Source organism: Ruditapes philippinarum, unplaced genomic scaffold (assembly GCF_026571515.1).
Source record: "Ruditapes philippinarum isolate M1 unplaced genomic scaffold, ASM2657151v2 ctg573_1_1_1_1, whole genome shotgun sequence".
In the NCBI taxonomy this organism is placed as follows: Eukaryota; Metazoa; Mollusca; class Bivalvia; order Venerida; family Veneridae; genus Ruditapes; species Ruditapes philippinarum.
The window spans coordinates 157,463-175,169 of record NW_026856765.1 but is presented as its reverse complement, the minus strand read 5'-3'; the positions used below and the strand labels follow the sequence as shown (position 1 = coordinate 175,169).

Below are 17,707 nucleotides of genomic sequence, written 5' to 3'. Positions count from 1 at the left end.
GGGCAAATCCATTATAATTTCTATTACATGTAGATGATTTGGTAAATTGGAGGGTAAAGGGGTGAGGTTGGATGTTATTTGGAGACTTACATTCAATACAAATTGTCAGTGAGCTCAGTTATAGCTCTATAGTAATATGCATTTCATTATTGAATAATGTTTACCTTATTATAATACACATGTATTGACTTTAAATCTGGCTAATCACAGACGTTTTGTTTGATGTGCAAAATAAAATTCAGTGAACAATGTGCAATTATTGTTATGCCAACATTTTATTGTTTGTTATTGAAACTTATATACATGTATGACGAATATTTTGCCAATTTATTTGCATCAGTATTAAAATAAGATTTTGAAATAATATATGTTGCTGATATCAAAACATACTTGTACAATTTGTTTTCATCATTCTTATGTAATACATGTTTTGCTAAATGAAAATGTTTTGTTTAAATGCAAGAGTATAATAGTTATACATCAAATGTATAATAATATATATATCAAATATTGATTATTATATAATTCATGTTAAATTTCACAATGTGCCAAACAGTTATGCAGTGTTGAAATATCATATTGAAAGTCTTCCATTTTGTAGTCAACTTTTAAGCACTTATAAAAGCTTATCATCATCTTAGTGCAATAACAGATAAACTACTGTTTCAAAATAGTAGTTAATCCATTACTGCACAAAGGTAACATAATGTCCTACATATTTTCACATTTTAGCTGTTGACCAATTCCAGGCTACATTTTCGTTTCATCATCTTGCTGGGGTCAGCATATTTCTCTTGACAAAATACAGTTTCAAAATTGAAGATTCATTATTTAAGTTTAAATAAAATAGATCACATGGTCATATTTGTGATAATTTGGTCCAAACAAAACTTGATACTGATGCATACTTTTATGAAAAGGCAGGTCAGCTTCAAAGCTGGCTCATCAAGGGTACAATATAAATATAGACTGTGGAATAATAGAAAAGTTTTGTAAAATTTAAAAAGACAATATTTGCTTTGAAAATTGGATTTTTTTTCCTGGTATACTATTTTGGCTAATGATTTGTGTTGAATTTTCAAGGATTTATGATAGGAAATTATGCATGTATAAACAATAATTGGCTTGAAGTTATACTTGGTTAGAACGTAAGTTTGATAGTAATTTTTAAGATATGTCATTTATTTTGGCAATGACATGGTCATCGATGCCATTGTGTTTAGCGTACATTATGCACAGAATTAGTCACAAAAAATATTTGTCCGTCCATCAGAAATCAAAATTTGTCACGACAATTTTTCATCAACCACTAGTTATACCCTGCACAACAAAGTTGTAAGGGGGGTATACTGGAATCAGCTTGTCCGGCCGTCCGGCCGTCCGTCGGTTTTTTCTTGTCCGCCCAATAACTTAAGATTCCTTTGACCCTTAGTCTTCATATTTGGCATGGAGGTTAGTCATGATTAGTAGATGACCCCTATTGATTTTGAGGTTATCAAAGGTCAAGGTCACAGGGGCCTTGACTTCAAAAAGCTTGTCCGCCCAATAACTTAAGATTCCTTTGACCCATAGTCTTCATATTTGGCATGGAGGTTAGTCATGATTAGTAGATGACCCCTATTGATTTTGAGGTCAAAGGTCAAGGTCACAGGGGCCTTGACTTCAAAAAGCTTGTCCCACCAATAACTTAAGATTCCTTTGACCCATAGTCTTCATATTTGGCATGGAGGTTAGTCATGATTAGTAGATGTCCCCTACTGACTTTGAGGTCACCAGGTCAAAGTCACAGGGGCCTTGACTTCAAAAAGCTTGTCCGCCCTATAACTTAAGATTCCTTTGACCCACAGTCTTCATATTTGGCATGGAGGTTAGTCATGATTAGTAGATGACCCCTATTGATTTTGAGGTCACTGGATCAAAGGTCAAGGTCACAGGGACTTTGACTTCAAAAAGTTTGTCCACCCATTAACTTAAGATTCCTTTGACCCACAGTCTTCATATTTGGCATGGATGTTGATCATGACTATAAGGTGACCCCTATTGATTTTGAGGTCACTGGGTCAAAGGTCAAGGTCACAGGGACCTTGACAAAAAAAAGAAGCTTTTCTTTTCAATTGCTAAAGAATGTCCTGTCCGCAATGTATTGATTTTGACATTTTCACATTTGAAGCATGTAGAATACATAACTTAGCAATGCACTGGCTTAGTAACCTCAGATTTGGCAGGGAGGTTGTCCTTGAGCTCTAAATGGCCACTGTTGATTCTGTCAAAGTGGTATGCGGGGGTATTCACGCCATGATAGTGGCAGTTCTAGTTTAAAATTGAATATGAGGTAATGAAGAGGTGATGTGCATAAAATGTTTTGTTTACTGTGGGAGTCTTTACTTTTGAGAGTTATGGCCTTTTACTTTTTGTATGTTTCTCTGAATTTTCCTCATTAATTCTACAAAATTTGCTTCACATGAAATGATGTAGTGTTGCACATATATGTATTCTTGATTTTACTATGTCTATCTTATAGTAAATTTATATTTGAATATTTTCTACAGTATCTTATTACCTTAAAGGACTCTGCTTTCAGTATTATTACTTTAATATGTTACATAGTTATACAATCTATTTTAAGACTTCTTGTACACAATTTAGCATTATTATTGTATTTTTATATAAAAATAACAACGAAAATGTTACAGTGCTCTGCTTGATATACGGTATATTTTTTCACATTTTTTGCATTTTTTTAAACATATGTAGTTTCCAGTACTGTTAACTTCTAATATTTTTAAATCTCTAGTATCAATAATTTCATTAATCTTCTGAGGATGTTTTTTTGTGAGATGAAATATTTTAGGGTGTATGTATGAGCAATATATGTAATGTTATCATTATACAGAACTCAAGTAAATGTTTTTTGAAGAAAAAAAATTGTTAGTTTATTATTTTGTAAAAGTTTTATTACAGCTTTGCATGCAACATCAACTTTCAGAACTTCTGAAGATGTTATTTTTTAAAACTTGTTTCTTTTCTTAGATCGTAATAGGTTACTATCCAGGACCCGTAACTCTAGTGCAGATTTTTAACTGACTTTTATGAAACTCTGAATTTCTGAACTTACTGTAAGGGATTCACACTTGAAACTTAACATACATGTTGTGGAACTAATTGTAAGTTAATATCCAAAGCCCAAAATTTTGACAGGGTATTTGATGAATTTTGGCTCTTTTTAAACTGATTAAGTAATTTGCATGTAATAGCAATCTTCAAAACTACTGAAGGTATTCCCTTGAATCTTTATACACATTAAGGATCATAATCGAGGGTCACTGTGCAAGGCCCATAACTGGCATGGATTTTGACATGAGTTGTGGCCCTTAATGAACTTCAAAATATCTGGTTTAAACTTCAGACTTATTGACCTTATTCTCCTCAAACTTAAAACTCGTATTAGAGTTATTAATAGGGGAGTCTATTCAAGGCCCATAAATTTGACATGGATTTTGTCAGACTGAACTATAACCCTTTGTATGTTATATCAATCTTCAAAACTATTAAAGGTATTCACATTCTAAACTGCTGAAACTTTATGCACATGTTTGAGATCATAATTGGAATGGATGTCCATGGCCCATAACGGTCTCCGTAGTCGAGTTGATGACTTCTAATCCAGTTACCTCTCTGGCGTGGGTTCAATCCACAGGAGATACTTTGGTAGTTTAGCGCAGAGGAAGGTAGTCTAGTACTGGTGTAACTCTCCAGGAACTATGGTTAGGAAACTACCCGCCTTAGTATATAACTGAAATACTGTTGGGAAAAGGCGTAAAATGAAACAAACAAACTATGGCCCATAACTCTGGCATGGATTTTCAACAATACTTGACACAAATGTTCACAGTCTTAATGACCACCTTATGTCATGTGTCTTGTTACATACAATATACATGTTTATTTATATATTACTATGAAAATGACCTAAAAATATTCTTCATTAATGGGATAAAAATACAATCACAATTACTAGTCAATAATTGTTAAATAATTTATTTGTAATATATCAAGATACATTTTATAGAACAGTATTACAATTAACATAAATCCCTGAAACCATTCCATTTAAATATAGATCACTCAGTCCTAGTTCTATACTCTCATATTGATCAGCCTTCACACCTGTAGATTATTTTAATTTTAATTTAAACGAAAGCCGAAAACTGTTACAAATGAACTATCATAGTTGAAGAGAGTTAACCGGCTAAGAGAGTAATTTTTATACTGAGTTTTACATTTACTGCAGTGTTTGATGGCATTTGTTCAATGATAGGTACCCGATTCCAAGACTGGATTTTTTTGCTAAATTGCATTATTCATACAGGAATCCTATGAGATATTTCAATACTAAAGTTTACTATATAATATAGTTGTTTCACAGAAGTTTTGTTTGATAATCCCAGGTGTGTTTTCAGCTTTTCCATACAACTTTCGGAACTTACATATAAATATTAATTGTACTGTCATAATTATAAAATGTACATTTTATATTTCTCAAGAAAGGAAAAAAAAAATGAGCCATGTCACGACAAAATCAACATAATGGGTTTGCGACCAGCATGGATCCAGACCAGCTTGCGCATCCGCGCAGTCTGATCAGGATCCATGCTGTTCGCTTACAGACCGTATAACAAGTAAAGAAACTGATAGCGAACAGCATGGATCCTGATCAGACTGCGGGGATGCGCAGGCTGGTCTGGATCCATGCTGGTCGCAAACGCACTATGTTGGTTTTGTCATGACGCGGCTCAAATGCAAAAAAAAAAAAAATCACAATGACTCTGGCATTAAGAAAGGAGGCAGTCATCACAAAGTTAGCGAATACTGGCAACACAAAAGGTTTACATCAACATACATTGCTACATATACAGGCGTGGTACATCACTCGATATTATATTACAAGGAATATGTATTACATACAACAGAACTTCAGTCTAGAGTATTTTTAGAGATGCATAAAAATGTTTTCTTATGAAAGACATTTTAATACTGACCTATGATTTTGATATTGACCCATGATTTTGTTATTGACTTCCTCCAGGATTATGATATTTACCCTGAGAATTTTGATAATAACTTCAAGATTTTGATGTTGACAGAGGATTTTAATATTGATTTCGTCTTGGATTTTGATACTGACTTCCCTATGAATGTGATTATTGACTTTCATTAGGATTTTTGATATTAACCGAAGATTTTGATATTGACCTAAGTATTTGATATTGACTTCCTTTAGGATATTGATATCAACATAGATAATGACCATGATTTTGATATTGACCTCCCTATAGATGTGGATATTGACTTCCATATTGATTTTGCTACTAACCTAGGATTTGAATATGGTCTCCCTATGAATATAAACTTCTATTAGGATTTTGTTATTACCTAGGGCTTGACTTCCTTTAAGATTTGGTATAAACTTCTATTAGGATTTTGATATTGACTTCCCATAACCTTGGAAGTTCTTGAATCAAAATGTGACAAGTCTATGAAACAAATTATGAAACAAATTCATTAAGGTGACACTGACTGTGCACCTAAATTCAACCTCACATTTGAATTCTATTTCAAAAACTACATCAATATAATTTCTGCTATTTTTTTTTTTTAAACAAAACAAAAATTTGTTTTTGCTAGAAATTCATGGCAATAAATCAAAGTGAGTCAGATATCAAACATTCAAAACAAGGTGGTTTGGAAATCCAGATATTGCAATATAAAAGTTTTTTTCTCTAGAAATTATTTCCAGGAACATATTTATTCTCTCTATCTCCAAAGACTGAAGTTTAATTTGGCAACCATGTTTATTAACACTGTTTATATTTCCCTCTACAATAAAATAACTGTCAAAAAAAAGATAAAAATATATAAATTAAGGTATATTTAAATAAACATTAACTAATATGCTACATCCTGACCAGCTATACAGTAAACATAATAGAAAAAAAACATGCAACTAAATAAAATTTAGTCAAAACAGAGGTGAAAAAAAAGAAAATCAACATATTTATATCCATGAATGCTATTGCTACCAGGAAAATGATTTGGTTATTAAATCAGTAGAGTTAGTTTGGCCAGTCTGTATGACGACCCTTTCTGTTGGCCGCTCAAATTTAACTACATTTTTACTTTAGAAAATTAACTTTGTATACTGGTCATAGGCTAAACACAACTCAACTTTTATTGCTCAACTTAGGCATATTATAAAAAAAATTCCATTTCAAAAATTAAAAACATAAATGCTAAACTTGTGGTTAATAGTCTCACATCACCTCCAAAATGTTAATCTCCATCAACTGTCAAATATTTTAAATAACACCAAAACGGTAATGTGTAAAAGGTCAAAAAAGCAAAATATGAACGTTTGTGACTAGTCTTCTAGTCTGGTTTTTATATAAAACAATAAAATGGCATAAACACTGTATGAAATGTAAAACTATTAAAGTGAAAAATTATCAAAAAATCACATCAAATATATAAGCATGCACTTTTTATAGACACTACTATATATACATATATACACATATCTTCTCGATAAAAAAAGTTCCATCATATTAAAGATCAAATATAAAAAATTTGGAAATGTTTCTTATATAGTTTCCATCTTATATTGATATAGCCTTATATATACATTTCAAGATTGTATTACTAGGTAAAAAAATACTAGCCGATATTGCTTCCCATATTTTATAATATAACATTTATACCTTGCCACTCTCGAATGTGAAAAGTATCTTTGTTGTACAGTTGTAAAACTACAGATATAAATAAACACCACTGTACTTGTAAAAACTAGAAAAACAAAATCCATATGCTTGGATGCAGATCAAAAAACAATGTATACACATATAGTTTTGCGAGTTTCTTTCTAAGAAATACGAATAATTCTATGGACGGACTACAAACTAAGGTCCAATCTTACGGCCTTCAGCCTTACATAATCACTTGTTTAACAAGTTATGTATAAAGTTTATATACCCTTTTTTTTTTTGAATTTTTAACGTGAATTTTAACAAATTCAATTATTTTACCAGGAAAAAATTCACATGCCAAAGGAAGAAGGAATATCGTTGATAATCTGGTCCTCTTAACAAGTTTGTTACCGTGACAACGTATCTATATATAATGCTTTACTTTTCTAAAAATGAACAATTCCTCCATATATGATGTTATGCATCAATTAACTCTTCTGTGATGATTAAAATGATATTTCTTGCAGTGAAAAATGAACAAGTCACATTCTGATTATAAATCAAACTTCTATCAGATAGAAAATTGCTTTCCACTCCTCAGTTTTATATTACTGTCTTACTCTAAAAAAAAACACCTTGATGAAAAAAAAATTAAAAAAAATCGAAACTCCCTTGAATTTTTTTAATATGAATTAATATTTACTCTAAAGTCCCGATTACCCATCCCCAGCCTCACTGATAACACAAGACATAAAATAAGTCAACTTAATTCTGAATTACACATTTTAAGAAGTTATGTCAATAGTTCTTTTACACATGTTATTTTTTGTTGTTTATAAATAACCTTACACAGGAAGTATCAACTTGAACAACAGGAAATTAAGCAACTCTGTCACATGACCAAAGTTACAACGAAAATAGTTCAAAATAAAAACAATGAGTACTTAAATACTAAAGTACTAACATATTTAACTGATGAGAAACTGGCTTTAGTTTAAGTTCCCTCTATTTCATTAATGATAACAGCCTTGAGTTATAAATAGTTCCCCCTATTAAATTCATTGATGATAAACAGGGTCAAATTATTACAGTTCCCCTTTTTAATTACTGATATTTTAAATTCCCCCTATTTTATTGATGATAAACAGCCATTGAGTTATTTAAAGTTCTTCCTTATTCATTGGTGAATGACAGCCTCGAGTTATTTAACATCCCCCTTATTCATTGGTGATCAACAGCCTCGAGTTATTTAAAGTACCCTCAATTTTATTGATGACAAACAGCCCCGAGTTATTTAAAGTTCCCCCTATTTTATTGATGATAAACTGCCTCCAGTTATTTCAGTACCCAATTTAATTGCTGATAATGATTTAATTGCCCTCCACCCCCCCCCTGCTGAGTTGCAGTTACAAAAGCCTACCCAACTTGGGTTATTAAAGTTTCCTTAATTTAATTTTCATCAAAATCTGACTAGTGGTAAACTCTACAATCATACAATCATAAAAAATACAATTTATAAATTTATAAACAGTTTTTGATAAGCAACACATGTAGCAAAATATATAGTCATGAATTTCAGATAGTTTTATCTAGAATAAATCAAAGATTAAAGAGATTTCTAAGACATATAGGATAGTGTAGGATTTCCCCACTTATCTTCTGCCTGCATCTATTGTTTATCTATTGTATGTAATTAATCCTGATGCATGAATCGGGGAAAATCCACAGGGTGCCAACAATTTGTATAAAGGAATCTCTCACAAAGAATCCACTGTGTAAATGCTAGAAATATCAGCTATATCTCATATGGTAGAATTCCCCTCTAAGAAAAGCATAATATTTTCTATATGGCAAAATATTCCATCTTGTTTTTCACATCGACAACAAACTTTTCATGATCTTTTAAGTTATATAAATAGATCTTTACTAAAAAAAAAAAATAACAGATTGTATAACCAATCATTTGCATTTTTCCATTTTTAACATAAACAAGATCTTGCTGGCAATACATTAAATATTATTAAAGAAAATTTTCAAGGCATAGTTGGTTGTCGCAGAATTTCAAATAAAAGCACCATTTTAGAGTAAGGCACAAAAACATAATATTTCTCTGGCACTAAGATCGAAATGTTACAAAAAGATGATATTTTGTCCAAAAAAAGCCTTATTTGCAAGCTTTTTCTTAAAAAAGAATGCTACCGATGTTATATGGTAAATCAATGAACATCGATGATGATAAAGTCTCAGTTTTGCGAAAGATGTCCATCCCCCCCATCGAAACATAACCTCTAATCCATACGACGGCAATAATAACCGAGCATTTTACACTTGCCACAGAGGTGCTGAGGATGAACCTTACTCTGGTCCGATACATCTAAACCATCCGGCTTCTCAAGAGGGCGCTGAAAAAAAATCATAATTATTAACTTCTAATTCTCGTAAATAATATAACAATTATTAAGGAATATAAAACTGTGTGTTTATTATTCATTGCTTATTTTCTATACTAATTAACACTTTCAATGCTTTTAGTGAAAATGGTAGACAAATGTAAACAGTTCAGAGTCTGGTTGGCTTGCACTTCCGTGCCACTTGATTCAAACTCTTTACTGTTTGCTACTTAGTTTTAAAATTTTGATATTGAAATCCCTTAAACTTTCCAAGTTTAGTTCTTTAATCAAAACAGGCTGGGCCCATTAATGAAATTTAAAGTCGGGTGACAGTTAAAAACAATAGCATTGTAGCAGAGACTGAGATCTTGTTAAAAATATGCTCTTTTCATACATATCCTGAACTAAAAAAACAGCAGCATACTGCTGAACATAATTAACATTCCCCTAACTTTAACATTTTAATCCTTTAAATGTAATGAACTTCTGCACAAAACTGTTTTCGGAAAATAGAAACAATATGAAGCGACACATTGAAAAGCAGACAGTAAAGACCATAATCATAAGGTACGAATAATAATCTTAATCTGCACTTATTGCATGGAAAGATTCTGTACGCCCATTCTCAATAAAATAAAGCATTTGAGGTTGAAAAATATTAAAAATTTGATGTTGTCATTGTGTCATTTTTTATCGCTGAAGTAAATGTTTAGGGTATTTTGCAAGTTTGCCTGAAATATTTTGAACAAGAAACTATGATATAACAGGATGGCATTTATTTCGGTAATGACACTGTATTTCTTCGGTAACGTAGATTTCAGATCTTATAATGTAACATATTGGCTGCATATTAATAACAAATGTCTGTAAAATATATCAAAATCTGTAAATTCTCTATCTAGAGGGACTTTCTAACCCAGGAAAATTCAAAGAAGTTGGGTACCTTGCTAATTTTCAGTCAATTTCTTCAAAGTTAAATATTCGTAGAAAGCAAAAATAGTCAATTTTGAAAATGATAATGTTATGTCTTCATTCAAAGGATATATATCATATATAATATATGAGAGGTCGAATGCATACACAATTTTTGTATTAGCAATTTTTTTTCTCAAAATATTCAACTTTCCACTTTCTTAATATTTGGAAAATTTAGTACTAAACAGTTTGATATTTATCCCCATATAGGATGTCACGTATGTTTCATTTTATTCAAATGCAAGTAAAGGTTGAGAAAACAATTTTATTTTTTGTAAAATAATTTATATTTATGGATATTATTTTAACATTATTATATATAGAATGAAATACGGCCAGTAAGCTCTTTGCAGAAACGAATTAGTTGTTGCTGAGAACATCAATATCTTGTAATATATTTTTAACATTTCTGCTGGTACATCAACATATTATTAACATATCTTTCCTTTGTAAAAACAATTTTGTGTCTTCTTACATCTAATACAAGGTAACCGTTACTAACAGGCATGCTAATCCCAACTTTATCTTTAATTTTCAAAAATTGTTGAATTGTAAGTTGGAGTAACGTATGTTTCACACTCGCTTATTTATGAACTTTATCACGGAATTTAAACTTACATGTAAAATCGACTTTTTTATTTAGGAATCAAATGCACATCATTCTATTGTCATAAAAATGCGATTTTATGTTTTTATATATGCATGTGTAAACAATATAAAGTCTGTTTGATAAAAGTAACGTTTGTTTCACTGTGGTTACTTAAACAAGTAAAAACACGACCAAAGTTAACAAAATTTACTTACTAATGTCAAATAGAAGTTAATGTTGATGTTATACGTGCTTTCTGACTTCAATTTCCCTTTTGATAAACTTACTTTAAAAAGTTGATAACGTATGTTTCTGTAACGTATGTTTCATTTTTACATTGAAAGTGGGTTAAAAATGACGCAAGACCGTTTAAGCCGCCATAATTTGTGGTTAATATATCAGAGTTACACACATGTTAATTTTCTTTCTTGTTTGGATTCTTCTTTGAATGGATTGGCTCTTAAATAATGGTAACGTATGTTTCTTTATAAAGTGCTGTTGAAAAGATTTGAATAAAAAATGAAAATTTCCGAAAATAGAATGATATTTGAGAGGCTGCAAGCTTATTTTTACTTATAATTATATATATGCTGTATTATTAAGCATGCATCGATTCAATTATGTAATTTGGGTTTCACTTCTTATTGTTTTAGGTTTGTCACTATTTATTTATATGCATTTGGCGACATTTGATCATTCATTATACCAATGAGATTTTAACAGTCAAATATAATTTTTACCAATAATCAAATTGAATATACACACAGCAATGACTAATTGCACATGTTTCGTTTATTCTGGAACTTATTTTTCTGAAACACAATTTCAAAGTTGAAAATTCTAGGTGGCGACAGTAACGTATGTTACATTTTAGGGCATTAATGGTACTTGTAAAAGAAAAATAACAGATAGAAATGTAAAACTGAGAGTGTCTCTATTAGACAAAGTTGCAGCCACCTTTCTAACGACATTTTGACCTCAAGAAAAACCTTCGTGTAAGAGCTACCCAGTGGAACATCAAATGCTGTGTTTTATTGAGAATGAGCGTGTAGTCTTAGTTTAATAGGCAAATTAACATTTTAAATCCAAGAGAAAAGAAAATTCCAGTTGAACTGTGCTCATTAGAAGTCAACCTTTGACCTATTTAAATGGCAATGACCTGACCTTGATATTGGGCAATGACCTACAATTTTTCAAACACTTGCCAGGAAACCTTTTTACTTGACAAAATGAGTAGATACTTCATCATTATCTTATGAAAACAGATTATATATATTAGAATTTGTTTCTACAAACACTTCAGCAATTTTGTCTTTACTATTAGAAATAATTGTCTAAGTACTTTAGATGTTAAATACTGAAGTTATGTCAGAGTTCAAAAAGGAGGGCTTTTGTGCTAACACAATCACTAAAGATGACAACAGAAGACTGTTATCAATTTTATATACAAGTTTACAACAGACTCGTGTGTTTTGTCAAATTGTCCGATGTATAAATGTATAACATTGTATGTATGTTCTTTGAAAATATTATATATTGTAGATCATCATTCTGTAAATTTCTTATAACACATAAGTTGCTTTGTTTTTTTTAATAGCGCATATAGTTTATCAAGTCATAGCTAAAGTTTTTTGTTTTTTTTTTTAAATGGTTTATCAAGTCATAGCCAATATAGTTATATACCAAGTAATATATACTATATCCTACTTTCATTATTTTTGCAACCATTTTATCTCATTGTGTATGATTTCCATCTATTCTAGTGGCAAAAGAATTCATTACAAATCGTATCATATTTTACCTGTTTATGAGGGAAAACATTAATGTGGCACTTAATGCATTCTTGTCCCATGTTGGCCCAGGAGTTTCCTGACATCCATTTTCTTTTACATTTAGGGCACTTATATTCTCCGAAACACCTTTTCTTGCCCTGGTAGGGTGTCAAACCCTCGCCTTTTGGACGAGCCTTAAATTGATAAAAAGGAAATAACAGAACTGAGAAATTGGAAGGATAGCTTAGAAAATCGGAAAATTATTAACTTAAAAGATTAGATAACATCAAAACTTGGATCTTTTAAGTTTGTCTTATTCATAACTACATGTATGTCAAAACTTGGATCTTATAAGTTTGTCTTATTCAAAACTATGTGTAACGTTGATCAACATTTCATGTCCCAGTTTGTTTTTTTGTTGTTGCTTCCTTGTTTGTTTTTTTTCTCTCTCATCACACTTCCTAAAGATGTATCATTTGACTTACATAAACAAATAAAAATTATAACCAAATATCAAAGGTAGTTGGTGTTTTGGTACCTTCAACAGACTAATACACTCAAGTTGAGTGTGATGGTGATGGAGTTAAGGTCAAGGTCACCAAAGCTAAAAATGGATTTTTCTCAGGGTAAAGCTTACCGGTAAATTCTACTAATTCATTCACTATATACAAATCTGACATAAAATAAATGGACTAATGTTGAATAAAAAATATTGTTGATAGAACTTCAAAAAAGACCAAATTAAAGACATATATGTATATTATATACCAGATAGGGCCCCAAATTACTATTTAAAATTTGAAATTTAAATTGTGTAGAGCTGAAACAAATATTATCTTCTTCTAAAGAACCATCATTTATATGTTTTTGTAATGCTGTACTGTACTGTGCTGTGTACAGTAGCACTGAACTGTTACACAAATTATAAGCTAAAAGAGTCTGTAAAAAGATTCACTCTACTGTTTATGCAATATCAATATAGTTCATACCTGTGGACAATCTTTTATAAAATGCCCCTTTGTAAAACAAAGATGGCATAGATAGGTTGATGGAGGGCGCTTGCTTGGCTTGGGTAATGTAAGACAAAGGTCACTAAATTGGTCCGCAAGGTCATTCACGCTGCCATATGGTGACACCTGGAATGGGTTCTGAAAATACAAAGAATATTTCTAAATAATTTCATAACAATAATATTGCAGCATATCCATGCATGTCAAATTATCATTATAGAGCTGTCAAATTACGATCCTAAAGCAGTCATTCCTCATTCTAGAGCAATTAAATCATTATCACAGAACAGTTAAATAATTATCCTAGAGCTGTCAATCATCATCAAAGAGGAGTCAAATTATCATCCCAGAAAAGTTAAATTAACATCATTAAGTAGTAAAATTAGTATCATAGAGCAGTTAAATTATCATCCCAGAGCAGTTAAATTAACATCATAAAGTAGTAAAATTAATATCATAGAGCAGTTAAATTATCATCATAAAGTAGTAAAATTATTATCATAGAGCAGTTAAATTATCATCATAGAGCCGTCGAAGCATCATTCTGGGGGTGTCAAATTATCATCATAAAATTATCATAGAGCAGTCAAATTATCATAGACCTATCAAATTATCATACAGCAGTCAAATTATCACTGAGCAAGCAAATTATCAATGCAGAGCAGTCAAATAATTAGTGAAATTATTATAGAAACAACATAATTAATTTCTTTCAACTCTTTAAGATTCTGCCCCGATTATTATTTCTAGCACTATGACATGGAGCTGTCCCTCTAGATCTGCCACAAATATTTTACTTGCAGTCTGTCTTTACTAAACCATCATATTAATTTTACTCTCTGCAACAAGTTATGAAAAATGATGCATTGAATTAATAAGTTCCCCCATTTTCTAAGAAATTAGCCACTCTTCATTTTTATTGAATATCTTTGAAAACCTTGAGAAGTATCTAATGCTAATGGCTTGAATTTCAACAGCAGTATAAGTTAGGTTAGCAGTATTAAAGTACCTAAAATAAATGTTGTAATAATTAATTGTCTGACTTAACGTTTTTAAAAGAAACACATTTATGCTGTAAAGAGGTACCACATATTTTGCAGGATGATAAGAAACAGTGAAATGCATGCTAAAAGCTGGATATGCAGGGAGAATTTATCTGATGAAAACCATATGGTAAACCTTACAACACATGTTGGAAACATACTTTTGTGTAACATAATCAGCTGACAGAGTGATTACATACTACATATATACAAGGGAACATCTCAAGTGTTATAAGACCAAGAATATTCTTTCAATCTAAGCTGCCACATTTTAATCATTTCTGCTGCTTTAAGTCACAGGTGCACTTGATTAGTCACACCCCACCCCCTCTCTACACCCCCTTACCTGACTCCCAAACAAAGAAAATTGAAATATTTTCAAGTAAAAGTTTAAAATGGTTTAAAAAAATGAATATACATCTATCATTATCATCAATTTCATTCATTTCTTAAAAAAATTAGATAAATGTATTCTTCAGTTTACTTTGGGGGGAAGGGGTGTAGAGGGGGTTTGGGCGGGGATTTGTGATTAATCAATGCAATGAACTCCTGTGCTTCAAAGAAGTTTTGTATAAGGTTTTTGTGTTAAGAACTTAGCAAATATGAAAATATGAGATTGTAATGAAAGTGGAAATAGAAACAAAATATTGTTTCAAAGATAAAAACATATTTGAAGAAATTAATTATTATAGTGACCCTTCCCTTCAAATCACATTACAAAGTTGGAAAAAATAAGTTAATTTGCTTTATTATCCATTAAGTCCTACAACTAAAAAGCTGCCATTTGATTTTTAAAAAAAACAGCAACAAAAAATATAAATAATAAAATTAATCAATCTTGATATTTAAAGTGATAAGACAATCTTAATTATCTTAAGCTCTATAATGATTTACATATTATCCACTTAAAAATGTATGCAAAAAATTTTCAATAAGGAAGTCTGCAATTTCCTAAATTGTGTACATGTATATTAATTATTTTTTTATCAAATCTCAATGAAATTTGAAAACTCTTATGGTATACATTATAAATCAAATATAAATATTTTAACTCAATATAACCAAGTACCTTCTATAAAACAAGTTTGTTTGAAAAAAATATGAACATAAATAAAGGCAATGTCATATGAAAGGAATTTCACTAGTTTCATGACCGACATACAGTCCTTGAATCAGATGTGTTTTTCATTATTATCATAATTAGTTTATCTAATTCATTCACAATGGTAAACACATGATGCCCCCTGTGGTTTATTTACGCTGTTTGCTTATCAGTAAATATGCGGCAAGAAAAAAATGTTTGCATCGGAAAATGCAATGCTGATGTGCCGATTTTATAGAGATATGTTTCCAGGTGTATGAGTTTAAAATAATACTGAAATAACTTAGAATTTCTTATTTATAAAAATTCAGCCTCCGTATCATTCCATTTTCATTTGACCCGAATTATAAATTTAGAAAATCGAAATCAAAATGGGTCAGCGTTCTTTGTACCATTAATGTCAGTTTATTCGAGTTACTCTGAAAAAATAATTGTTTAATGTAAATATACAGAAAAACATTGCAAAATTCGCAAGCGACATGCTGCGCAAATCCTATTAAGTGCAACGGAATTCATAACTTAACAATTGTACGACTTTCAAGTGATCTCTTAATTATCACTTAACATTTTATAAGTACGTTTTAATGATGAAATACATGGGCATGCCAATACATGTAAGGTGTAACAAAATGAATGGAATTTATTTAATTTTACTGGTAGAATTATGAAATATTATAAAAAAAATATTTATATTTACCGGAGCAACAGCACTGATTGTATTTACAGTGCTTGTTGACCAAGGATCTGGCTGCCGTTGATACTTGAACATCGACGAGACCGTCCCCACATTTGAGTTAATAGGCTGGTTATTCCATGGGTCATTTGTTGTGTAAAGAGACGCACCATTTTGTTGAGTCTGGTCGCCCATATAAACCCAGTTTAAAAGCTGTGCATTTTGGTACAAAGCAGGATTATCCAATGCTAACGAAGCCATTTTAATTCCAAACCTAACACCCTCCTGTATGTATAAAGCACCTCTGAGTAATCTACATGGGAGGCTGAGTGCTACAATTCTTTGGCAGTGCCAATCAAATTACGAAGCCCCGCCTCCTCGAAACTTCATAGACTTGCCGCTGCGTTTTATGTTCACCGACGAATATTTGGTTCTTTGATCCAGGTGAAATAATGAATATTTACCGGTAACTGCAAGAAAAGATGAAAGAACGCCGATTTTTTCTTTAATGCAGACCAATTTAAGTATAGCCAAAAAAAAAGAAGAAAGAACAATGAAATAAACATTCATAATTATGATGGATATTTATACAGTATATAAATTATGAAACATATTATTTTTTATATGTCCAAGTTGCGAATGACTGTATTTTTTTTTTATAAAAGTGTCTGACAAATCGGTTGAAATTTCTATACGATACCAATGTGCAAAGAAGTTTGTAAACTTTGTTGAGTTTTGTGTAATTTCTACAAATGAAATTTCGAATATTAAGATATAATTAACTAAAATTCCCACATGAAGTAACGTTGGTCGAAGATTCCCTTAGACAAAACATCTTCAAATTCCAAGTTAATCTTTTTTTTCTAAATATTACTTTTTCATACTATTTAAACTCATTAAAATTTCGACTTGTTGAATACATTTAAACCCTCGGTTGTCACTTACTGCAAATATCGCGTCTTCTTAAGCAGGACGGAAGAGACGTAGTGTAAGAGTTTCACGTGCATTCGTGTTGATTCAAAATACAGTCGGATGGTCAACAGTATGAGTCGCTTGCACAATGGCGGAATTGTTAAGTAATGCGACATACATGTATTTCCACAGCGGATGCATAGGCCATAACGCTTCAAGTGTTGGAAAACTTTGAGGAACGTCAACAAAATGACGACACAACTTTCAACATGTATATTCTGTAGCTTAGGAGAATTTTCGCGTCACTAAAGTTTATGCATGCCGTAAACTTATTGAATAGTAATAATGTATTAGATTTTTCCATAAAGCTGATATATTCAACTTTGTTTTGATATCTTATTTTATATATGTGAATCAACGATACGGGAATGTTTGTTTTAATTCCGGGATATTCTGGATCATTCCTTGTACAAAAATGTATTGATAATGACTTGTAGACAC

The 17,707-nt window shown here is 31.0% G+C and overlaps 1 protein-coding gene across 1 annotated transcript; it reads right to left on the bottom strand.

The window, feature by feature from the left end:
* Nucleotides 1–4,022: 4,022 nt before the first annotated feature.
* Nucleotides 4,023–16,623, bottom strand: LOC132747646 (zinc finger CCHC domain-containing protein 24-like). Its single transcript, XM_060737083.1, has 4 exons — nucleotides 16,319–16,623; nucleotides 13,456–13,614; nucleotides 12,496–12,660; nucleotides 4,023–9,142 (listed from the first exon to the last, which is right to left on the bottom strand). The coding sequence occupies exons 1-4, from the start codon at nucleotides 16,553–16,555 to the stop codon at nucleotides 9,029–9,031; spliced, it is 675 nt and encodes a 224-aa protein (XP_060593066.1). The 5' UTR covers nucleotides 16,556–16,623; the 3' UTR covers nucleotides 4,023–9,028.
* Nucleotides 16,624–17,707: the final 1,084 nt, after the last annotated feature.